At 40.7% G+C, this 26171-nt stretch overlaps 1 protein-coding gene across 5 annotated transcripts in view; it reads left to right on the forward strand.

The window, feature by feature from the left end:
- LOC140538493 (A-kinase anchor protein 13) overlaps positions 1 to 26171 on the forward strand; it is a 91365-nt gene that overhangs the window by 53088 nt on the left and 12106 nt on the right. For 3 of the 5 annotated variants that reach the window (XM_072661082.1, XM_072661080.1, XM_072661081.1), the window contains exons 11-28: positions 2152 to 2465; positions 3533 to 3580; positions 3822 to 3887; positions 7434 to 7617; positions 7712 to 7814; positions 10432 to 10474; positions 11252 to 11363; positions 13408 to 13564; positions 17482 to 17543; positions 17653 to 17719; positions 17845 to 17989; positions 18575 to 18681; positions 18941 to 19087; positions 20333 to 20583; positions 21351 to 21476; positions 21578 to 21695; positions 23734 to 23985; positions 25811 to 25887. In XM_072661082.1, coding sequence (XP_072517183.1) covers positions 2152 to 2465; positions 3533 to 3580; positions 3822 to 3887; positions 7434 to 7617; positions 7712 to 7814; positions 10432 to 10474; positions 11252 to 11363; positions 13408 to 13564; positions 17482 to 17543; positions 17653 to 17719; positions 17845 to 17989; positions 18575 to 18681; positions 18941 to 19087; positions 20333 to 20583; positions 21351 to 21476; positions 21578 to 21695; positions 23734 to 23985; positions 25811 to 25887 — 2379 coding nt within the window. The remainder of the gene's footprint in view (positions 1 to 2151; positions 2466 to 3532; positions 3581 to 3821; positions 3888 to 7433; positions 7618 to 7711; positions 7815 to 10431; positions 10475 to 11251; positions 11364 to 13407; positions 13565 to 17481; positions 17544 to 17652; positions 17720 to 17844; positions 17990 to 18574; positions 18682 to 18940; positions 19088 to 20332; positions 20584 to 21350; positions 21477 to 21577; positions 21696 to 23733; positions 23986 to 25810; positions 25888 to 26171) is intronic. The other 2 variants (XM_072661083.1, XM_072661084.1) reach the window with 2 other exon arrangements.

The following is a 26171-nucleotide window of genomic DNA, read 5'->3' on the forward strand; positions in this document are numbered from 1 at the left end:
GAGAGAGAGAGAGAGAGCGAGCATTTACTGTGTATTTTAGCTTGTTGTTTGATGTAGAAATATGTAATATATAATACTGGGGTGGAAAATGCTCAGATGCAGTGTAACAAGCCTTTTTACCACCCTGTTATTTCACCTTAATATTCATTAATTAATTAATAAAAACACTCATGGAAGAAAATCGTCATTCTCTCCTTTTATTGGCTGGTTTACAGCACCCTTGACGGCTCACCGGTGCCCCCATTTCGCTTCCCTGGGTTTGGCTTTCTCAAGTCTTACCAGTAAAAAAAAATAAAGCCAGTGCTTTCCCTTCTGATGTGACTTTAGCTCCAGTGTGGTTAAGCTAGGGTGGTCCAGTTTGATTTTGAGGGAACGGACAGTTGATGGTAAAAGCTAGTGTTGGCTAGTGTTAGCATTTAGCCTAGCTTGAATCCTTGTAACCCCCCCCCCCCCTTTCGCTTCATTGCATGTTGAGTATGAGCTCCAGTTCTGCAGACACTGGACAAGCACAGGACAAGCAACCCATATTCCCACTACTAGCAGAGTCTGGAGGTGATGATCTGCTCTCAAGCATCAACAACCCCATTTTCTCTTGAAGTCCTTGACATTCGAGGACCTATTTAAAATTGTAAAAATGTTTAATTCTAGATATATCAAATTAATATAAAATAGACATTAAGTCTGCGATGCAAAATGACCAGTTATACCAGTTACATTCTAGATATAATGTGGAAAATGGCACGGTTGTGCTTCCAGGTACTGGTCTGGGCAATGGTGTCTTGGAGGTTGGAGCGCTGGGTTATTGTTTAGAAAGCTGTGGGTTCAATACCAATGTCTGCTAAGATGACATTGTTGGACCCTCAAATAAGGCCCTTAACCCTTTCTGCTACAGGGGTGCAGCACCATGGCTGACCCTGTGCTCTGATGGCTTTCTAAGCTGGGATATGACAAGAAGAAATTTGTTGTATTGTGCAAGTGTACCTATAAAGGTACTAATATTCTGGCCTAAAAATGCTGATTTAGACTAAATGTTAATTGCAGAAGTGTGTTTTCTATATTATTGCTGTTTGTTAGGCAGTGTTTAAAGGTGTTTCTAGCATTTTACATTTAACCTAAAACCTAAGGAACCAACCTCACACACCAAGCATGTCTTGGCTGACGAATCACATTTTGGGCTAATAATTTTCCTCAAATCTTCATTCAACCCCAAATTCATTAGCAGTTAGAGCTCAAACTGAAGCCTTTTCCATAACCAACTGAGCTCTACGCGAGCTATCGAGTTTTAGGAAGTACAGCTGTAAGACTTTTTCTCCACTGAGGTCACGTGACCATGATGCTTACAATTTTCCCTGTACTCTGTCAAGCCTCCGCCCCACCCACTCTCTCACCCACACACTCGCTCACACTTGCCCCGGCTTCTCAGCGTCCTCACGCGAGCACTCACCCATTCGCTGGAAGTCATTTCTGGGGCACATGAATGGAAAGCTTTCATCCCCCAGAGCCCCAACAAAAACCTCTATGTGTGTATTAGAGGCACAGAGCCGGCTCTGCCTCCTCTCTCACGCTACCTCTGCACAGCACAATGCACTGGCCAAAGCCTCACACCCAACACCTTGGGATTATTTCAGTCTTCCGTAGATATGTGTGTGTGTGTGTGTGTGTGTGTGGTCTAAATATGCTCAGTATGTGTGTCCAGGTGCATGGGCAAGGTAGGAGTGTGGTTTCTGTTTTGTGTGTGTGTGTGTGTGTGTGTGTATGCGTGTATTTGTGGGTTTGCTGGCTTCACACATTGGGTCCCCTTTGTGCTCTCGTTTTACAGCCTGAACATTTCATATAATGAACTTTTATTATCATTATTATTATTATTATTATTATTATTAAGTATAATACAATAACTGGTGGGTTACATTTTTTATGTACTTTTTAAAAACATATATACATACATCTTTTATTAAAATATACAATCTAATGGGAGACAAACAGTTCCTTTCATTTTCCTTCCTTTGTTCACTCTAAAGGGGCATTAGTGCCGATTTAAAAATGAACTCTATTGGTTAAGGAATCAGATTTATGCCACTTCCACCCTGTAATGTGAACGGAGCTTTCGATCGTGCACCGAATATCTGATTTTGTTTCTCTGTGCTCTCGTAGGCAGAGGAGGCGCTAGGCCCTGGCGACAGCACGAGTGAAGCATCCATCTCCTGCTCCTCCACGGACGACACAGCCAGCCTGGGACACCCCAGCTCCTCCGCCGAGAGCTCAGAGGAGGTGCGGCGTGGGGGAGGAGGAGGTGTAGGGACCTGTGCAGGGGGAGAGGCAGAAGACGAGGCCAAGGACCGGCTGACGGAGGTTCCTCTGCGCTCCTCGCTGCTCCGCTCTACGGTGCGCTCACTTTCTCCTTTCCGTCGCCACAGCTGGGGGCCAGGCAAGAACCAGGGAACAGAAGGAGACATGAATCAACGCAGGTTAGTGTGGTTTTAGGAGAAATGCATGGAGACGTTTTGTCTTCTTTTGAGTATTTTTCAGAGTGGTAATCTGAAAAAGCTATTTTTTAATTTAGCTTCTATAGTCAGTTAAACATCTGAAAGGGTTGAGCACAGATGAGTGCTGACATCGCAACAAGGGGATGAATGCCTGGGCTTTGGCATTACTTATAAGACAGCACTTTCGTTGGTGATTCCATCAGTTTAGCATTTCTCAAGATCTCTGCTGATTCCTGTTTTTGATTAGACATCAGTTTAATGTCAGAAAGACGTTGAACTCAGACGTTAATTTTACTTAAAAATGAACATTGAGTTGACAGCCCCCAAGGTTAGACAGAAATTTTGGTTGGAAGTCTCAAATCTGCCAAAAACCAACATTGGGTTAACATCAAGCTCCAACATTAGACAGATGTTGAATTTTGGTTGGAAGTCAAAGTCACATATCTGCCAAAAACCAACATTGGGTTGACATCAAGCTCCAACGTTAGACAGATGTTGAATTTTGGTTGGAAAGCAAAGCTTTTGCTCACCATACCTCACCACTACATGTATTTTACGGAAATATGACGTTGGCGTGTGATGTTTGAAAGATGTTGCATTCTAACAACGTTAGGACTTCATGTTATGTGGTTGTTAACGTCACAGTTCAGCGTCTGACGTCACTATTGCATAATAAATTGACGTTGGCATGAGACGTTGTTCTGAAATAGAATTTTGGCCAATCAACCAGATCAAAATGGCTGTTAGCCATGTTGGACTACTAACCAGAGGTTGATCAGGCCAGGTCAGGCCTTTCACTTTCACAGCTTCCACATCCTTTTTCAGTTCCCCATTTCATTGCTCTTCATTTCTTTCATCGCCTGTAAATCAGTACACAATAATACCTCCACTTGCTCAGTAATTGCAATTTCTATGATTAATTATTCTTTATTATTATCTTATTAATTTCTGTACTGTCATCTACACAGGCCTTTACTGTAGCCTGGAAATGACTCATCGTAATTCAACTTTTCCCATCTTTCTTATCTGCCTCATCTGTCCGTTTCTAGCTCTGTACGGAGTACTGGAGACCACAAACCTGTGTTTCACAGAAGAAGGTATTACCTCTTATTACCTTTTATCTAGGCTTCTCTTCTTGCCTCTCTGTAGCTCATACTCTAAATCTGAAGGGGGTAGCGGTACAGAGTTAACTGCCCAACATCTCCAATACGTCCATACATGTGATTTCAAACATTTCGTTCCATTCATCCTCTGTTAGATCTGTCCTTTTTTTCTGCCCTTTCACTGTAACTCAACCTGCCTGTGTTTGGTTTGGTCCATCCTTATCGCCCCTTTCAGTCTTAGCTGGTGTCCCACTCAGCCCCACTCCATATCTGACCTGGATGAGATTAGTCAGCTCTTCAGGTATTGTGTGTTTTTTTCTGTGTGTGTGTATGTGTGTATGTATGTATGTTTGTGTGCGAGTTTGTGTGTGTTTGCTTGCTGCAACCTCAGGCAAAGGGCCAACCCCTTTCGACTCGCGCACAAAGCTTTTGCATTGAGATTTGCATCACCTTTTTTGTGAGTTAGACAAAGAGAGCTTTACTTTGGTAGTGATTAGATTAGGTCTGCTTTGATTCAGCCCAGCTGAAGCACAGGTGTAGGTGCCTAAGGTATAAGAAGTGTGATCAGTGCTGCTTCATACAGGATGACTAATATAGTGATCATTGTAACGTGTCCAGATGTCACGTAAGTACAGCTTTTAAGCAAAACTGCATCAAATAAACATTTATAATACTGCTTGGCTAAAGCCTTATATGGACGGGTTGAGTTGTACATGAGGAGGTGGGGTAATGTAATTACTACCCGAGCTTTTCAGTGATTTTAGTAGCGCCCGATTGCGCCTAGTCAGACATTTTTACGGCCTGTGTTCTCCCGCGTCAGTAAAGATCACCTTTCTGTAAAATGAGCCATGAAAATAACCTCGGGTTATGTTAATATGTTAATAATCGCCATGTGTGGATAAATATTCCATCATATCCTTCATCAGTTTTTCCATTTTTTCTCAAGTATGGAGACTCGAGGTTTGAGTTTCGTCATTCATTGCACAGATACCTCGGGTCATCCAGAAGACGAGCCAAAGGGTCCTCCGAAGTGCGACTCTAGCCTACAAGCATGTTATAAACATTTAGAATGTCTTTTGTTACTAGAAGTTTGTTAGAAGATAATGTGAGAAGGTTATCATCGCGGTGGTTGGTGTGGCGCAACAGATAACGCCACTACCTGCCACTGAGCTACCACACCATGTGGGAGGCTGGGGTTCGATTCCCGGTCTGGGTGACTATGCTGCGCTACACCAATAGACTCCTAACCAATAGACTCGGGCAAGACTCCTAACACTGCACTGACCCACCACTGTAATACGAGCAACCTTGTAAGTCGCTCTGGATAAGAGCGTCTGCTAAATGCCATAAATGTAAATGTAAATGCATTTGTTCAGAGGTGACAGCAGTGAGCCTCTCCCATCTCAGTCACTTAGGCTGCAATTTCTTATTTTACATTTTTTTGTTTAAGGAATCTATCAGACGCTCTTATCCAGAGGGACTTAGAAAAGTGCCTTAGAAAATACCCTTAGCTAGTCTGTATGGGCTAGAAGTTGAGATACTACTAAACACAGAAGTCAGTATGGAGACCATAATACTCTACATACTCTCTAAGTACTGTCTGGGTTTGAGGACAGCGAGCGTTGGACTCTGCTGTTCGGACACCCATGGAAGTTCGTCCCACCACTTCGGTGCAGGACAGAAAGCCGGGTCAAGCCGAGCCGTACTTGATTCTGGAAGGGCTCGTGGTGCAGATCGGCTTTTGACCATTGCCATCGAGTACGGAGGGGCTGGTCCATTCTTGGATTTGTAGGCCAGTGTAGGGGGGTTTGGAATCTGATGGCAGCAGCTACAGGAAGCCAGTGAGAGAGAGAACGCAGCAGAGGATCTGAACATGGCTGAACTTAGAATCTTAGATTCAGTGCCATAGTAAAAATACATTACTCCACCTCCCCATGCAAAACTAATCCCGCCTGAATAGGGCTTAATATTGTTTTTGTAGAGGTGCAATACTTGAGTGTGACAGATCTCCTAAAAAAAAAAAACACATCACCTTTCTTATAGTATCGTAATATATTGAATCGTAAACCTTTTATTGTCATACATATTGTATCAGCAGGTTCTTGCCAATGCTGTCAGTCGAGACTTTCAGTCTGCTATTGGAGCTGCAATACTAGCTCTAGCCTTTCTGAGGTTGTGAGAGACGTTGTTGTTTACGCAGTAGTATCAGGATGTCGCCTGCTGTTTTTTGCAGGGTCAGTCCCCTTGGCCCCAAGCTATGTCCAGAGTTTTGAACTGTAAGCAGTATCACAGGTCCACTTCCAGGACGTGACTATCAGGAAAGACTAATTACTACACCAGTAGCCAAGCTTACAGAATGAACTGCACCCAGTAGCCAGGGTGGCCTGCTATATTTTGCAACTGTGTTCAGCAGCTGTGTTCAGCAACATTACACTGCACACTTCCTTCTTCTTCAGCTGTCCATCCCTTTAGCCCTGATAATGTTAAAGCAAAAGTTTGGGCAACAATCACAATCTTCTCACCACAAGTGGAGTCGATCAGCCAGGATGTGTTGACAAGGTGTCTGAAGGTTGCGTCAGTAGTTTTGCTGTGAAAACAAATGAGGCAAATGTGGCTAATCAAAGATGAAATCCAGACATTAGCAGTGCGCAAACTACTTCATGCTCTTATCCAGGGTGACTAAGGCTAGAAACATACTCAAAGCAAGTAAGTGAAGAGCGAACCTCACAGTCCTTCTGCACAAACTTTTAGCAAAGTAGGCAAAGCAACTTTACAGAGATCCTTGTGTACTTTTAACATTCTGTGTAACTTCAAAAATGACCCTTAGAAAATCAGTGTACTCTGGTGGTGTATAGCTTTCATGGAAGTTTGAACAAAGGTGATGTCCCCCTAGGAAAAGGTTTTTATTTTCAAGCTGAAAAAAGTTCAGCTAATAACCACTTATTATTATAAACTGCTCAGTTGTGTATATGTATATATATATATATATATATATATATATATATATATATATATATATATATATATATTATAATATCTTTATATATATTTATTTTGTACTTAATGTAATGTTATTTATTTTATCCTATCCTATTTTATCCTGTTGTTTTATGTGAGCAGACAATATCACTGCTAGTTGTACCATGTATACCCATGTATTTGAAGATACAGCTTTGTCAAATACAGTAACTCAAATTAAGTATAAAAATATGCAAAATATATAAATAGTTATATAAAAAACAGCATTTAAATAAAAATGCTAAAAGAAATATGCAATGCAAGGATGGTTTGTTAAATGTAAAGTGGATGTGTAACATAATGTCGTGCAGCTGAGCAGGAAGTAGTATGTATTATAATAATAAGTGATTATGTTCAGTGGAAAGTCCTGTGTGGGTTGGGGCGGGGGACGTCTTAATAGTCTAGTAACCTCAAATTATCTATGTAAAAATGGAAAACTAGGTCCAGTGGCAGCTTAAAGGCATCGCTTAGAAGCATGGCTGATGCTCTGAAATCCAGATTTGCTTACAACCATGTTTACATGTGTTACAGAGGTAGGTGAATGTGGCTGTAGGAGTCTTGCATCAGGGATAGCAGTGTGTGCTTGCCTGAGCTTTGCTGCGAGCCCACTATGCTATGCTTGGTGGATTTACGCATGCAGTTTGCTAACAGTTGGCTAAAAGTTTCCATTGCTTGTTAGCTTTAACATGGAGGGCCTTGTGACTCCAGTGTGAAACATGTCTTGGCAGATCGACTATATTTGGATTCCTGTAGTTTTGAAGGACAAACTTTTGCTTTAAATGTTTTGGAGATCTTGTCTTCACTGACTGAGGGTCCTGTGGTCTGACAGTTACAGTCTAGAGGGTCTTGCGGCAGAGCGAGACGATGGGAAAGGATGGCAACCTCAGGGGGGCGGACCCTCTCAGGGTCAGCGGGGTGGCCACCGGCAGCACAGTGACGACAGGGGCTCACAGGTGTCCCTCAACGAGGGGCTGGAGTCCGACCTGGGAGACCACAGCAGTCTGGACAGTCAGGTATGAAAGACTGAAAAAAACACACATTACATTGTTCTGAGAAGTGACTGTGTTTTATAGGTGTACAAATGTTAAAAAATCTCGATGTTTCTAGAAATCAAAGAAATATCGACCACTAAGACGCAACTGTCCATCCATGACCCTCCCCCTCCGACAGTCCGTATCCATGCTGTCCATCAGCCAGAGGGACATAGATGGTAAGTTAAAGCTTTATTGAGGTGTGTTTCAGATTGACCCCAGCTCAAACCTACATAAACAGGATATGGACAAAAGTATTGGGACACCTGCTCATTCATTGTTTCTTCTGAAATCAAGGGAATTAAAAAAAAGATGATCCTGCTTTTGTTAAATTAACTGTCTCTACTGTCCAGGGAAGAAGGCTTTCTGCTAGATTTTGGAGAAGCACTGCTGTGAGGATTAGATTACATTCAGCAGCAAAAACGCTAGTGAGGTCAGGATGTTGGATGATCACCACCCCACCTAATTCCCAACTGCCCAACTCATCCATCCCAACACTATTGGATGGAGCACAATCCATCATTCCAGAGAACACAGTGGGCTTTATACCCCTCTAGCTCACACCTGGCATTAGGCAGCATGGTGCCAAAAGGTCCATGTTTATCTGCTCCAGAAAGTCCTATTCTAGACACATCTGCATCAGCAGCCATTTGCTGCTTTTCTCATTCGCACAGTATCAACATACCAAACTCCATGAGTTTGCCATTACTTGTGTGCTTTTATCACTCCCACTCCCGTCCCAGAGAACACAAGTGAACCCTTTCCACTCCATGAGCTAATAAACTCCTGCTCTGATCTCTTTTGTGCTCCCGCCCGCCGTCTGTCAGCAGTAGGAAGAATTCGGCGGAAGAGACGAATCTCTTTTGCCTTCAACATCTCTCCAATGCGGCAGAAATACAAAACTGATTTTGCTGTCAGCTCTTCATCGAGTGATGATGAGGACTCCATCAGTAAGTTGCCTGAGTAGAAGATCCCTACTAGAACACCCCAGTTACCTGTAGCACGGTAGCATTAGATGAGGCCAGCTAGGTCTTTTTAGTCTCAACGGTCAAGAACAACACCTAAAAACTCAGCAGCTGGAAAACCCCTATTTTTAATCCGAACAATGTTATTTTTGTCCTTTTCAGTCCTCATGCTTTTCATGCGGGTCAGAGATCAGCACTCACTGAAATGTTTACAATATTTTTCCATCTCCATGGCCGAGTTGCTACCAACACAACCTTGCCAACTTTCTCCACTTTGTCTTCTTTTGGAAGCATTTATCCCAAAGCCTCTGAATTGCTCTCCGCCGGCATGACTGTAAAACTCTGTGAGATTTTCTGTGGTTGGCATATTTGCAATTAACATTCTCCTGATTTCCCATGACTCCAAGAGAAAAGGACTTTCAGAGCTTTCCTTTTATAACAAAGAGAAAGACCCGCCTCCTCTTTCACATCCGTCCAGAGTCTGAAACCCTAAGTTTTGCTCCTAAAAGTGGCAGCCGTGCTAGAGGTGGTACAGTACCACCCGTTGCTCTCTGATACTGATAATGAGATAACCTTGAGGTTTAGCTGATTCTGCACTCAGCTTAAAAATACTGCAGCAGCACAGGGTTCTTTGAGCTGAGCCGTACAAAAACCATTGCTGAATCCATTAAGAGGCATTTTTGTAAAAAGGAGATATATGTATGTCTGTGTGTGTGTAAAGAACCAAGGCTTAAAGATTATTAGCTCAACTTCACATGTATCTCTTATGAAACCAAAGGTACATTTTTCTATGGCATCACTCAAAGAACCCCTTATATTAGAAGCCTAATATTTATTTCCTTTAAAACCACTGTGGTTCAGAATCAGCTGTTTATAATTGAAGCTCTTCGCTTAAGATGAGCATCTAAACATAGGCTATCGTGACTACTCAAACGATCTTCTACCCCACAGGAAGACACACACACACACACACACACACAGCTAGCAACATCACATGGTACAGTATGAGTGTGTGCTGTTTCAGTCTAGATTCGTGACTTTTTTTTTTTTTTTTTTACCTCTATTAAGGCAATTTCTTCCAAACGTCAGCCCGATACCGACATCCACAGATACCGATATGCCACCTATGTCCAGCTTTCTCTGTCTATTATTACAATTAGTTCCAACCTCACGATCTGATTGGTTAGGTGTTCTGACTGTGCTTATAGTAGTGCCAGCATGGATTTTTCACACTAAAACTTTGTCACTCCACTGGTGCGTCGTCCTTATAGGCAAGTCTTTTCACTCTGTGGCCATGTGTGCAAGTCCAGTCACACAAGACTCCAGGCTCCCATCTCTGCGAATGGGGAGAGCCTGAACTCCTCTAAACTGAAGAGTCAGATTATCCCAGATGGACTCTTCTTGCTGAAGGGTGGGACGTTATTACTAAACAGACACTCCTCCTCATTTATAACGTCTCTGGCTGAACTGGATACTTCAACAGTTCTATGGCTCTATCAGTATTACAAAATGTGAGTCTTATAGGATCAGCAGTTTACTTTGGGACTGCTTACAGGGCTCTACAGATTCCTTACCCAGCCTCCACTGGACGTTCAGTCGGTCATGGCGTTTTGGAGTTATGAGCAGTAACTCATATTTGGTTGTTGTGGTATTGCGAATATCATCATGGCCATGATGACAAGAATATATCTCTATATCCAGCAACCAAACATTTATGAGTGAAATGTTTCTTTAATAATATATGTATGATATATTTTCTTTTAGCCAAGAGCACCAGTTGAAATCACCAGTTGAATCCTCACAATTGTCCTGTGTGTGTGTTTTTTTCTAGGTATGAGATCATTTTCTAGCACTTCAAGCTCTCTGGGATACAGGTGAGAACTCTGCCCTGCCCCTGGGAACACATCTTGATAAATGGATTTTTTTTGGATAACGCTGTACTTGGGTGTTCAGTGAAATGTTCAGCAAAGTTTAACTAGAAAACACAGAGCAAAACACTCCTCAAAAATCCCCAAAATGCACTCATCATCATCCGACCTCTCTGAAAACGGTCAGGGTGTGGTCTTAACATTCTGTTGAACATGCATGGCTGACAGCCCTCTACGGATGTGATTTCACAGATCTGTAGGCTTTACTAAGGTTCTGATATCTGGAAACAATTACCAGCTGAATTTGCTTAAACCAGAATGACTGATCCAACCTGTTTCATTTTCCAGTGTTTGCCATTTAGACTAAGCTTATTTATGTTGCTGTTGTCACACAAAATTGTAAAAAAAGAAAAAAGAAAAAAAACAATTTTGACCATTTTTTAAAAACTTTTTGACATAATATGAATCATAAGTGTTCTTTACATTGTATCAGAAATTTAGAAACGCTCCAAAAATGGCTTGGATGAAAATCCAATCTTTTAAATTGACTTCTTTAGAAAATTTAAAATGTTTTTTTTTTCTTCTTTTGGAAAGTTGCTGTTTTGGAGAATTACATTTTTGTATGTTTTGTGCGTTCATATTTTATTTGACTGTTTAATGTATGTTTATTGTTGTAGAGAGTACTAGCATAAGCCTTGAGATATAGTATACTATCATAACACTATATAGGAATGTAAATTTATATACATCTGAATGACAGTCTGTATCCTTCTCTTTGTTCAGTATTACAGAAGAGGAGCCTGGCCCTTTAAGAGGGGATTTTGAAGGAAAAAGTGGGACCAAAATGAGCCGCACCTTTAGTTACCTGAAGAATAAAATGTACAAGAAAACCAGGGTACGTCACTACATTCTTCACCCCCATTCCCTCATTGAGAACAACAGTGATGTTGATTAAGTTTTTGATTTTTAGGTTCCCTGGTAATAGACTAATATAAGCACCCAGTATACTGCAGCACACAGTATTACAACACTGTGACTTCATTGTGTAAAAGCCAGTGACGGAATTCTAATTCTAAACACTGCAGGAAAGTTGGGTAGTGTTAAAGTGTCACCCACCCCTCATCTGCATTGTGCTCTGAAGGAAGTGAAGCAGGAAGAAGAGGCACAGTGCTTCCTTCTGAGCATTTGAGACCTTGTGAAACTACTTCACACGTGTCGTGACTCCTGGTGTTGATTGTCCCGCCTCATTGCTGAAGTGATGAGCTCTGGTGCATCTCTTTCACTGTTGCTGAGATTTTCTCCTGATTCTGATGGCCCTGCAGTGAGGGTCATATTTGTGCAGGTTTTTGCTGCACAGTAGAACAGTGCACCACCCTTACAGTGTCTGATAAATCCTGAAGTAAATTCCTGAAGTATTTGCAGTCAGATGATGGTTTGTTTTTGCCTTTTTAGGACTCATATTTCAATCAATCTTATTTTCATCATGATACAGATTTTATTTAACTGGATATGAGGATTAACTCAAAATTGGCACTATTGGAACTATTTTATTTATTTTATTAAACCTAGTTTTCGTCTCCCAATTTAGCTGAGCCAATTACACACCCATTCACTAGGACTCTATCTAGGACTAGGACCTATCACTTAGAGGACAAGCACATACCTCCTCCAACACATATGAAGTCAGCCACTGCCTCTTTTTCCAACTGCCACCAATGGAACATTAATAGGCAGCTCAACTAGGTCCCCAACTCCGATACGTCAGCCAATAGACGCCTGTGCTGGCCAGAGGGCGTAGAGCATTGCCAGTTGTGCTCTCTGGGGCTCCTCCTGTTGATGGCGAAGCAGCACATAAGACAAACTAAACACAAACCTGGTCTATCATTAGTATTATTATAATTATTTATTTATATTTGCGCTATTAGCGCTATTTTCGAATGTGGTGAGATATACCAGACAACACATCTCTACTTAGATAATGAGCAGGCTGGCTCTAAACTAGCTTGTTTAAGGTCTGCTTTGTCAAAGAGACTGAAAGGAGGAACAGCACCTCCTGTGCTGAGCTCATCACTTCCTCTGTAATCTCTGTGAAGCCCAATTGTGTGTCTGCTCTCAGTGTGAGTGAGCCTTGGAAGGCTCCAGTTCGCAAGCGTTATGTTAAGTTATAGGAAGTTCTTTGAACATGGACGCTACCTTAGGATACCTGGCTTTAAGGAAGAAGAGGTAGGCTAACTCTCAAGCGTTGTTTGGGGTTGTTATCAGGCTTTCAGGTTGCTCTCACAAAGACAGGAAAGTGTCTTTATCGATGTAGCGCGGTTGCTAGCATGGTTCTGTGTTTCTACTTCTTTAAATAGGCTCTGGCATTTAAAATGCTCTGTCACTTCTTCAGTCTCTTCAGGGTTTCATGAGGTTAGTGGGGGGTTTTCCTTTTAGAAAACGAGAGTCCCCTTTACCATCCTGTTGGCATGGCTTGGTGATGTCATTTGTTAATTGTAGATATGATGTGAGTCTTCGGATGTTCTCTTCAGAGGGCTGTTTGCTGTTTGCACTGCAGTGGTCTTGCTGTTACTCTTTTTTTTCTCTCTCTTTGCTGCAAACGGGAAGTTGGCAATAGAGGAACTTGACAATGGGGGCTGTTTAAAGCCTTGTTCTTATGTGCATCATAGTGCAAAATGTATTTACTTAGAAATTACCATGTATTTTCCAGATAGTAGATCTTTAACATGCAGAAACGCCTCTCTGCTCACTGCTGACAGTGGAGATGCACTGGGCTTTCAATGTACAGTCCATTTCTAATACATATCGCAATGGAGGACATGACGGCTGTACAGAAAGTTAGGCAATATTGCAAAACGAGTGACAGCAGGCCACGAGTGTGTCCTCACTGTTGTCCTCAGTGTATCTCTTACTAATTGCATTGTCCCTCTTTTTTCTCCCAGGAAAAAGATAAAGAGAAGAAAGGGGAAAAAGACAGAGATGCCAAGGACAAGAAGACAGTGAACGGGCATCTGTTCAGCTCCATGACCTACGTCCATTCAGCCCTGTGTCAGCACTGCAACAAAGCCCTAAGTGCTAAAGATGCCGTCAGCTGCACAGGTACGACCCCGCCACTTAACGTCCCACTGTGCTTTCAGTTTCGGTGTGAAAGGTTTAAGGTTTGCAGTTCAGCTTGCCAGCCTAAATCTAGTGAGTAGTGTGTAGTGATGGGTTGCTTGCGTAATTGGCTTTGGAGATGCTCTGAGATATTTTGAGACTCTTAAGGCTGAACAAACTACATAAATATAAGCTTCTACACAGCTGACATCAAAAGCAGCATGGTTGCCATCTCATAAGTGAGGAAGTTCTTCAGCTCTGTAGGCTTTGGGCCTGACTGGGGGATGATGCATTTATAATGATCTATACTAATAAATAATATTATATATTTATCCAATATTTTACAAAATATAACCTCAAAAAATACATAGCATACAGTTATTATTATTCATTAATTGTTATAAAATTATAGGATTAATCAAACTAAGGCAATGTAACTTTTAAAAACACATGATGGTGATGATTCTGTGTCCCTTCTCTAATAAAACGTAATCAGAAGCCTCAACATAAAATCAGCTGAATATAAACCAACAACATCCATTCCATCCTTTTTTATTAAAAAATATGAAAACATAATATTAACATTTCAGTCTGCTTTCAACAAAGCTATCGAGTTAGCCATCATGGTAAGGAACAGTACCAGCACTCAACAGCTCCGACCACTTCTCAGTTTCCCAGCACATCACACAGTGCTCCAGTCAGCATTCAGTCACTACTGCGGTAAATTAAAGTGTTTTTTTTTAGCGGACCTCGACCACACTGAACTTCACTCTGCAGTCTCATCTTCACACATTCTGTATAGTATAGGCCTTCAGGTTCTAATTAACAATACCTCAGACAGACGCACTGGATGCAGCTGGTCAATTTCTGAGTCCACCTTAGCTCATTTATGGTCTCGAGACCAAGACCAGATTTGAGTACTACTACACCAGCCGGTTATTATTTCTGGTTAATTCCAAGCTCCATTCTGCCATGGCCTGGTAACATGTGCTGTATGCATAGATTATAATCACTAGGTAGCATTGCATACCAAGTGTGGCTGGAAGAATGTGGTGACTGCCACAGATCTAGCTGAAAAAGCACAGCAGAAGATAAATTGATACATTAATTTTCTAGCCAACAGACGACAATGGCCCAGAGCCCAAAAGCAGCTCAGCTAACCATAAGAACATGTATTATTTGTATAATAATACAATGCGCTTGATACACCATAACAAAGACAGACAGAGCATAACAGAGCATTTTGTGTTTCAGTTGTTTCAAGTTAAAGTTCTGCTTTAATTTACAATAGCTTGGACAGTTCCTGGTCAGATAAATGACGGTATCCACGTCAAACACACTGCACTGGCCATTATATCTCTAAAGCTCTCCTTATGGGAGCTCTCATCATATCAACACCTGCTTGATATAAGTGCTTAATGATGGTAAATCAGATGAGCTGCTAATGGAATTGAACACACCCACTTGCTGGCTGGGGATATCCAGGAGATTCCTGGACCCTATTTCTTCAAACAGAGAAACTCTTGGTCCTTTTTAACTGTGTTTATGTTTACCTGCATCTGTTCTTATGTGATCTGGTGTTTCGCCGAGAAACACGGGTTTAAATAATGAGCTTAGGTGCCTGTAAAAGCTCTGCACAGGACTGTACATCTGTGAGGTGTTCAGAATTGAGTCAGATGGCCTTTTCCTGTCAAAGTAGGCGGTTCTTAGCCATGAAAACCACCAGACTGCTTCTGAAACTACAAGAAAGACAGCCTTGCTCACTGTCTCCAGTGAAGTAGTGCAGGCTTTGTCAGTGGATCCTTGTGATATGATAATTGAGTTGGTCCTTGTGGCGTCCACATAGTGAAGATTTGAAATGGGCTCTAAGAAAATAACTGCTTGCTGCAGATCATTTAGGACAAGAACGTTTCCAATTCAAGAATACGCTGGTCTATAAAACCAACCCAGGCTTTTATTGTAGTACCATATAAAGGACCAGGGGTTGTCCTGCTTCTACAGCACCTAACACATTACCATTTCACAAGAGTTTCGTTGCTTAACAGTGGAAGCATTTCTGGTAACCTCCCATTTGACTTCCTCATGGACCAATTAAAGTGAGCTAAGCTTCATTTGGAGAATGAAGGTCATTTTTTCCTTCTTTCTTTTTGTGAATTTTCATTTGAACACAAAGGATCCTGAGCAGAGCTTTATCTGTTGTTCCTGATCTTTAAGTTTCAAGTGTTTTCAGTAATAGTGCTGTTCCAATGGTCCAGAAGTTCTCGGTTCACAAGCCACTGCTTGTATTGCATTTCCCATTATCAGCACAGGCCTAAATAATTACATCAGGACTGTCCCTGCCAAGTCAAATATAATATAATACAAGAGAATGAAAATCCTGTGATCTCTCCAGTGATCAGAAGGTTGGGCCTACAGGGTTGTAACTCATTGCTAATCATGATCACTAAACATGATCACTTTTATTTTGACATAAATAATATATTAATTTCTATAATAATAGTTAGTTAAAATGGAATAATGATATTGAAATATAAAGTTTCCCAAAAATTTAAATTTGCTATTTTTAAATAAAGCACTTCACCTTAAAATCTAAAAGCAGGCTATTAATAGAGTTGGGCAATATGACATTATTTTATCGAAATGTTGTCACGTAAAGAAAAATGGTATGTATATACAAAATAATTGTGATAAATATCAGGTATCATGAAAATGTCTTTAAATATGATATAATATTTTTGCCATATTGCCCAGCCCCACCTATCGTGCTCCAGCTACTCCACTATCCCATAAAAAAAGACCCACACAGAACACATGTACATATAAATATATATATATAATATTTGTGATATATATATATATATAATATATATATATAAATATTGCAGTAACAGATTATTGTCTGTGAACAGTAGCTGATTCTACAGCTGTTTCAGTCAGATTCCAGACTGCCTCTGTTTGCAGGCAGGGCTTTATTTGTGTGCTTGGTGGAGTTTCCTGGCTGGCACTGTCCTTACCACTTTGACTTTGAGCCAAAATAGCACGCCAAGGACTATGATTTAAGTAAATGACTCCTATTAGGGTTTTCTGACGGAGAGAAAATCTCTTCTGGATCTTCTCTCCTGAGCAAAGTGGTTGGTGGATGCTTAATTCAGGCCACTTATGTCTTGCCATGGAATGATTGTTAAAGAGCCGATATCCTACATTTTTGTTGCGTTTAATTTTTTCCACATATGGCATTTGTGTGTGTGTGTGTGTGTGTGTGTGTGTTTTGGTTGTTTTGTTTTTACCAAAAACAATCAAATGTAATTTTATCAGACCTTTGCAACCTTTTTAAACTTTTATAATTATTGTGACTGTGCCTTTAATGCTCATATATGTAAATGGACTGATGGTTCCGATTGTGTCTTATTGAAAAAGATGTCCAGCAGTGCTGAAGCAATTTGTAAAACTGTGTGAATGGGCAGGTTTAGCATGCTATAGGTGGATATATACTATAGGTAGTCTTATGCAAAAGTTTGGGCACCCCTGAACAAATAACACACGTTGATTAAATTAACAAATCCTCTATAGAAAATAAACATAAACACATATTTTATACACAATTCCCGCTTATTTTCTGAATGTAATTATTCATGTTTAATGTGCCAATACTTTTGCACACCCCACATTTATTGCTTTTTTTGTAATATGTTAAAATAAACAATACAGCAATAATTATGCTTTAAAATGTGTGATGCCTATGTGCTGCAAAGGTATTTAAATGAGCTATGTGCTTGTTTGTGACATAACAAAAATGATGAATTTAAAACTACAGGTATTTGCATCTTATGTAAAAGATGTAGGAAAATGAGTTTTTCCATGATATATGCCCCTTAAAACTAAAGCGCAGTTTGTGATGTAATGTATTGATCTTGTTTTAGGCTGCAGTGTGTGTGTTCACAAGAGCTGCAGAGACAGCATTCCCGCATGTACCAAAGGAAAGGTATGGAGAATTTGCTCTTGTTCTCAGTAAAGGCCCTTTAAATGGATTTCTTAATTACAGACCAAGTAACAGTTTGTGTGCAAAATGGCCTTTTTGTGTCTCCTTCCAGTTTCAAAAACAGCAGCTTGTCATACCAGAGTCGACCACCATGCCTGGAGTCACTTTAAGAGCAAAAAGTATGTGAGCTTGTGGTTTAGTGGTTTGTTTTCAGCCAAACCGAGTGGCACTACACTCTGTTTGGTTCAGATACCAAATTGTGCGTCGGATTATTATCATCTCAAGAGTGCGTTTCTTTCTTCAGCTTCTGCACCACGGGAAAGGCCCTGGTCGGCTATCCTGTCTCCAGATGACCACTCCTTGATGATTGCCACTCGGAGACACACAAGCATCATGCCTTTTAACAGCAGCAACTTGTCCAAAAGCATATCCATTAGCAACATTGCAGTGTGAGTCTCAAATCCCACTCATTTGAAAATGCTGATAATGTATAATAAGCCTGAATTAGACATTGTTAAATTGTTTATTTACGGTGCATTAAGCCTTATTCAGAATGACCTACTACTACATTTTGTTACCACCCTGTTACGCAAACTGTTGAGCTTAATATATTCGTTAAATGGACTGGTTAATAGAGGGCTCTAAGTGGCTCAGCGGTCTAAGGCGCTGCCGCTATTACCCGGCGGTCAGGAGTTCAATAATATACTAATATACCAAGAAGTGTTCCCTACTCTAAAGTGAGGTTCTACCCTTCACCAATGAATGGCTAAAAAGTTGCAGTGCCACATTCTACTGTACACCTTCAGAGGTCTTGTGAAGTCCATGAATCGATGGGTCAGAGCTGTTTTGGTAGCATGAGAATAAGCTACCAATAATAACTAAGAAGTTCAGTTTTAATGTTATGGCTTGGAGGACAAGCCACAGTGTCTCCTAACATATTCAATATGCTGTATTTAGCATCCCTAATAATAGCCGATCTGCCTATAGCTATAGCCCTCCAGCTTGTTAGCATAACTCTCCTTTTCTTCCTCCAGATTTGATGAGATGCCCATAAAGGGCCTGAGATATCTGTCCCAGTCCACCGACTCTTTGCACAAAGCCAACAAGGTCAACGAGTCCACAGAGTCCCTGATAGATGAAGGTGAGCAGTCTCATTTCCTCCCGACTGGCCCCTTGATCTGTTTCTGTTTCCTGTAGCTTCCTCTTATCTTCCCAACAGCTGGACGGCAGGTGCAGACTTCAAACGAGCTGATGCCTGAAAATCTGTTTGACCAAGCAATTGGGAAGAGCAGGCTGCGAGTTCTTTGTGACATTTGCTGTTTATTCCCGCCTCACCATGACAAGCTTTATTCCGCACAGTTGCTAAACTGAACGTCCGTGTTTGGTTTTATGCTTTATAGGAACAGAGATGATTGACGGGCAGCTGATGGGAGAGTTCGAGGCAGATGCTAAAGAGCTGGAGGCCGACTCCTGGAGCTTCACCATGGATAAGAAATACCTGAAGCACCTGAAGAAGGATGTTATTAAGAGACAAGATGTCATTTATGGTAAGATCATGTAGGAATGTACATTTTAGCTTAGCTTAACAGATGTTGTATGAAATTCAGGGTGTACTGATATGGGAACTAAGACGATGTCGATAATTGATATTGACGTACAAATCTGATGATACTGATGATAATACATATTAAATATTCTAGTTATTTGAAGTGCAATAAACACATCTAGTATCAGTTGGAAATATAAGTCAAATCTGAACATCTATCCAGTGTCGATCCTTGTTTTAAGCAATAATATTTATTATTATTTAATCTATACTAATTTAATTCTGATTCTATCACAGTTGCACTCCTCATATATAATGATCTACAGAAACAACTTAAAGTTATATCGGTTTCACATCTAGTGTGACTCAGTCCATAAAAACACTATATGGACAAAAGTATTGGGACACTTGCTTCTTCATTGTATCTTCTGAAATCAAGGGTATTAAATATAGATTTTATCCTGCTTTTGTTGGAGTAACTGTCTCTACTGTCCAGGGAAGAAGGCTTTCTACTAGATTTTGGATGATTTAGGTTTTGGATGATCACCGCCCCACCTCATTATCCCCCCAACATCAACCCAGACTCATCCCAGAAGTATTGGATGGGGCACCACCTATCATTCCGGAGAACACAGTTCTTCCACTGCTCCACAGCTCAATTCTGGGGGGCTTTATACCCCTCTAGCCCACGCCTGGCATTAGGCCTGGTGCTAACAGGTTCATGTTGATCTGCTCCGATGTGTCCTGTGTTATTGCCAATACTTCTCTACATGGAGTAGACAAGCTGTGTGTGTGCATTTGCACATCTGTGTCAACTTAACTGAGCTGAATGCATTTATTAGAACTGGTGTCCACCAATATTTGGACATGTAGTAAATTACAACAATGTCCTTGCTTGATATGTCCATATAGTCCTTTAGACCAGTTCAGTAAAAATATTTTGGATGTGATCAGATATTTATTATTTATATAAGATCCCACAGTGCAAAAACAAGCAGAGAATTCCAAGACATGCTTCTCGGAATATAAGCAGTGTTTCTCCTCCAGTCTACACAGCATCATAGTGTAACCTAGATATGTCCTACACTGGTGATCTAAAGCCCAGTTGCAGCTGAAGTTCCTCCCTGTACTTCTTCTTCAGCTGCTCTATCTGAAGCCATTATTTTCTGCTTGTAATGTGAAAGATAAACACAGCACACTGGATCATCAACAGTTACTAAATATCTCAAGCACTCTCTCCCTCCAGAGCTGATCCAGACAGAAATGCACCACATGCGGACCCTACGGATAATGTCGGATGTATACAGCAAGGGCCTGATGAAGGAGGTGCAGCTGGAGGCCCAGACAGTGGAGAAGGTGTTCCCCATGCTGGAAGATCTGCTGGAGCTCCATACCTTTTTCTTCAGCAGCCTGCTGGAGAGGAAGAAAGAGGCTAAGCAGGAGGATGCTGATGGGGGCTTTGTAATCAACCGGATTGGAGATATCCTGGTAAACCAGGTGAGGAAAGGGAGAGGGTCAGGTCATGGTTCATTTAAATGTATGATGCAGGTGTAAATCTCTGACCTCTGACTAAGTAAATGTGATGGAAAAGTTATACACAATAATCAATTATACAGTACCAATCAAAAGTTTGGACACACCTGGTTGACTGTGTATCAATCATCATTTTAAAAAAACATCCAAGTGCTAGGGTGACCATATTTTTAAAAAAGAGGACACTGGGGAGGACACAGGTATCCATCGTAGTAGGCCTGAGCTGTAGGTTGAACTGAAAGGAGGTGATTTGGTCACAGGGGCTGTTTGGCACATGGGCTGTTGGGCTGTTTATTGGTCTTTGCTAAATTAAATGTAAATGGGTGTGTATTAATGCTCATTAACATATTGTAGCTGCAGGGTTTGAGAGGTATTTTCACACACACACAAACACACACACACTCACACACACACACACACACACACACTGCCACGGCTCTACAGCTTAGGCCTAGGGCCTGTAACCCACCAGCCATGACATCTATACTGTGGTGGATACCTGTGTGTCCCCAGTGTCCTCTTTTTTAAGATGGTGATCAGCACACATTCAGCCAGGCATGTCCATACCTTTGACTGGTACTGTATACAATAAAAACAACATAAAAACATTATAAAAACATTTTTAAGGTTTTAACACATTTAGCTAACAACACTACCTTTACAATAGATACATTTCTACACCCTTAATCTGTTAATTCCAGCATTTCATTATTCTGTATGGTGTGCTTTAGTTCTCAGGCTCCAGAGCTGAAAGCATGAAGAAAGTCTATGGCAAGTTCTGCAGCCGACACAACGAAGCTGTTAACTTCTACAAGGAGCTCCATGCCAAAGACAAGCGATTCCAGGCTTTTATCAAGGTAACAGAGTCACTTATTTGCTTGTATTTGGCTCTTGGAGAATAATCTTATAATCGTTCTCAGTGATTAAAAGGCTCATATTGACTCCTCTTATCTTTCAGAAAAAGATGAGCAGCAGCATTGTCCGGCGACTGGGCATCCCTGAGTGCATATTATTGGTCACACAGCGAATAACAAAGTACCCTGTCCTAATGCAGAGGATTCTACAGCACACTAAGGGTGAGAGTCTTTGACAGGGAACCTACAGGAGAGTTTATCCTGCTTTTTGTTGGAGTAATTCTCTCTACTGTCCAGGGAAACCTTTTTTTACCAGATTTTGGGGCATTGCTGTGAAGAATTGATTGGATTGACTGGAGGGACTATACAAGCCGTTTGTGCGTTTGCACATTTGTGTCAGCAATGTGTGCAACTTCGTAGCTGAATGCGTTCATTAGAAGGGGTGTCCCCAAACATTTGGACATGTAGTGTACATCTATGTGTAATATATCACTTTAATGGGCGGTAATTCAATGTAAACGTGAAGGCTGCTGTGCTAAGCACAGGTTTCTTTTCATACTTTTGCAGTTAGGACTGTGTTGTTGCAGTCCTTCAGGCGAAAAGTGAGCAAGTCTTGCACCCATGAAATGTCCATAGGCTTTAAAACCTAGTTTCAAAACTGATTACAGGTACACAAACTTATACTGTAAACAAGATAGTTTAGCAATATTCAACTATGAGGTTGGAGGCAGTATCATCACAGAGTTTCTTTCAAATAAGAGAATTCTGTTTGAACCATGGATCGATCAGCAGATAACCGCAGAGGTTGTTTCTGGTTATGTCTTCTAGTGCTTGCAAATAACACACCCTCTTTAGAGGATATCATGAGAACATCATAATACTGTATCACTTCTAGATGCAGTTTGTTTACTGGACTGGTTTGAAAATGACCCAAGATGATTTTGAATGAGTTTGAATGCAGTTTTCACACTCGACCAAACTTACTAAACCCCATATCCAGAAACACCCTCAAATGTGAAAGCGCCCTAATTCTGAAGCAGCCTTTATAGACCTGAAGCCTTAGAGGATTTATGTATTTTCCCAATTTAAAAAAGTCTAAACTTTAGTGTTCTTGACAAATATGTTCTTTAATATCTTCTTAATGTTACAGCCTCACACTGGTCTCAGACTGCAAGAGGTCAGAAGAACAGCCTCTTAAATAGTTGAATTCCAAAATTACTGTTTAATTTAACAGGACTGATAAAGGAGATTGTTCTTAAAGTTCTGTTAGTTTCTAGATAATGAACATAATGGTTTTCCAACATCATGCAACAGTTTTGTCTACCATCTACTGTCTAGATTTTTTAATGCTTAGTTTTCTTTCATTTTGCCTGAATTTAACTGAATAATGGAAAATTAAAAATGTCTCCCACATTGTTTATTATAAGCTGCAAAATACTGCATTAAAGGCTTCCCTACAAACAGCTGCATGAGAAAATTATGCAGTGTCTTAAGAATCTTTTAAGGTAATATTTAAGAGTGTACTAGGTTTTTTGGGGAATTGCATTTTTGCATCCTTTTGAGAATTTGCTTAAATTTGTTCTTGAGAAAAGTCCAAACCACAAGGTTCAGGATGCTCTGCTCTTATAATGATGGATCTTATTGTGCCACGTAACCTGAACAGAGTTGGGCCATTCTTATCAGTGTTCATATTGTCCATTTTAAGATTCGACATAAGTTTTTCCTTAGGAAAAAAGGTCTTTTGTGAATCCGGCCCCTGGGCATTAACCAGAGTGCAAGTCCCGCTAAAAGTGTTTAAATAATGCGCCCGTATTTCTCCCTCTGTAAACACGCCTGTCTTATGGACGGCCCCATGCTTCCCATATGAGGTACTGAGTGTGTACACACTGTGCGTTCGCCACAAACAGCAGCCAAGTGTTGCTGTATGTTAAGTAGAACGGCTGAAAGGGTTGTTGGTCAAATTCCCAACGTGCCACGAGACAAAAGCGCAGTGAGATTTAAGAGAACGAGCTTTCTGAAAACAGCTCGCTTTGCCTTCAAAGACGACTTGAAAAGAGGCTTATATTTTTTCTGAGGGGAGCTGAGTCTAGTCAAAACATGCTCCAATGAAACAAAACAGGCTTGCTGCTTGTTTGAGGGGCTTTTGATCATTCGCTTTGCTTGTTTGGGTGTGTGTGTCAGGTTTTCTCATTTTTTTTGGTCATTTACCTTGTTTTGTCTGTGTCTGTCTGTGTGTGTGTGTTTACGCATGCATAAGCAGAGAACGAAGAGGACTATGAGGACCTGAGCCAAGCTCTGCAACTCGTCAAAGAGGTAATAGCTGCCGTGGACAGCAAAGTGAATGAGCACGAGAAGAAGAGGCGACTGAAGGAGATCTATAACCGGACAGATGGCAAATCCATTATGCGCATGAAGAGTGGTCAGATGTTTGCTCGAGAAGACCTCATACGAGGCAGGAAGCTCCTTCACGACGGCCCTCTGCAGCTTAAAAACACTGCAGGCAGACTGAAGGGTAAGCATTTCTGAGGTACACTTTTACACTGATAAAAGTGTGATAAAAGGTATTCTATTAATATCTTTTTATTAATAACTATTAATAACATCACTATCCATCTGACCAGAGGACCAGCAGTTGTTCTTGGTTAATTACAGTTACATAGCATCTAGTTCTAGTTCTAGAAGTCTAGTTCTATCAATTCTCTTTCCATAGAGGGTCAAAGGTAATAATTGGGTTGCTTGTCAGTCACTGCTAGTATCCAGTTACATTGCCCCCATCTCCCCGCCATATATTTTAACATTAAAGCAACACAATGTTGCATTTTAGAGAGAATAGCGTCACTGCTTGAATTACACCTCCCTGCTATAGGGGGAGCCCAGGAGCAAGAAATGCCAGTTTTCCATGGCGTTGCTTTAAGGAACAAACAGATGTTTCCAGGGGAATAAAAGGCATCTAAGTTATATCATGTCCTTTAAGCACATCTCACTTCCTCAGGATAAAACAATTTACAGCTCAGAATTGGTTCTCAACATCACAAAATCTGGAAATAATTAGACAGTAGCTTGCCTCCGATGACAGCAGACCAACCCACCAAAATTCAATCCCAGGCTGATTTGTCAGAATGTCAAAATGGATGAGACAAACATAGTCTAGACAGGACCTGAAAGAGCCTCCTTTCTCAGAAGTGGATAGACAGCAGTTATTTTCCCACAATGCCAGTCATCAGCGCTAGACGTATATCAGCAGACTGAAACCTGTATTGACAGAACAAATCCACAGCAGCTGTAAAGCATGATGGTGGGAGTAATATGGTATCAAGCTACATCAGTGTTTCAGTATGTGGGCAGGTATTGAGTCAGCCTTCAGTTTCACAGTGTTAAGGAGAACATCAAGTCACATATCAGAAAGAAATGCTTACTGAAAATGGATCAAGAAAATGATTCAGACTTTTTCTTCTTAACTTTTTACTGTTTATGAAAGATTCTACGAATTATGGGTATTTTCCGATAATATGTTCTTAAACAATGTGATCATCTCACACTTCTGAGAGTGTAAGAGAGTGTAACAGCCTCTAAAATGTTTAAATGTTACGTTTAAACAGTTGAATTACAGAATTAATGTCTAATTTAACTGGATTTACAGTGGAGACTGTTCTCAAAGTTCTCAAAGTGTCAGGAAAATTCACCTCTAGCTCTTGTTTACTGAAAATATTTGAACACTTGATTCTGTCTTTCTGCCATTTTACTCTTCAACGCACATTTTTACATAAATATTGAAAATAAAAATTGAAAATGCCTTTTATATGGTTTATGATAAGCTGTGAAATGCAGCATAAAACGGTTAGAAAATAAAAATGAATAAAAGAAAATCTTAATAAATAATAAATAATTTGTAGTAATTTTTAGATTTCTTGGAGAAGAGCATTCTTCTTAGTGTTTATCTTGAGATGCTTCGTTCAACAGCTTAGTCCAAAGGCCAGATCTGAATCAGGGACTACAGCGAGGGGACTGTAAAAACAAGAACTTCATTTACTGTCACAAATAACTGCTGTCAGAATCAGATGTTGAACCTTTTTCTCCATTTTCTGATGACATGCTCACTGCCGTTTGATGAATGAATGATAACAGAATTGAAAAAGGTTCAGATTTATAGAGAATCTTTCAGGAAGGCTGTGTTCTCACTCCACTGTGAGTCTGATGTCTCCTGCCTCTACTAATGAATAGAAAACCTGGCTCTTTTGTAGTTCATACATCCAGACATCCCAATTTACTCATCAGTTCGGAGAGTAGATCTAGTAATGCCTGCTTTCAACTGATTCCTGCTTTTTCTTTTTCAACAGATGTTCAAGCCTTGCTTCTCTCTGATGTCCTGGTGTTCCTGCAAGAGAAGGACCAAAAATATGTCTTTGCCTCACTGGTATGTTATTACCTTTTCTAGCTGCCATTTTTCACAAGAAATGCTCTCTTTTGATGCCCCGCCGGCACAGCTTCAGCATTTGTATGCTGTACAATTTTCCCAGTCTTGTAGTTAAGCTGTGTACTCGGGTTGCTAGTTTCAATAAAGACGCTGACTTTGTGAGGCTCTTGGCAGAATGAAGGCAATCCAGCAGTAATACAGGCTTTCGCAGTGTTTTCTTTTTCCGTGCCTCTGTCAACTGGGGTGATATTTTGTTAGAGCTTCAGTGTATCTGATTTATTGCC

This window comes from Salminus brasiliensis, chromosome 17, assembly GCF_030463535.1.
Source record: "Salminus brasiliensis chromosome 17, fSalBra1.hap2, whole genome shotgun sequence".
Lineage (NCBI taxonomy): Eukaryota > Metazoa > Chordata > Actinopteri > Characiformes > Bryconidae > Salminus > Salminus brasiliensis.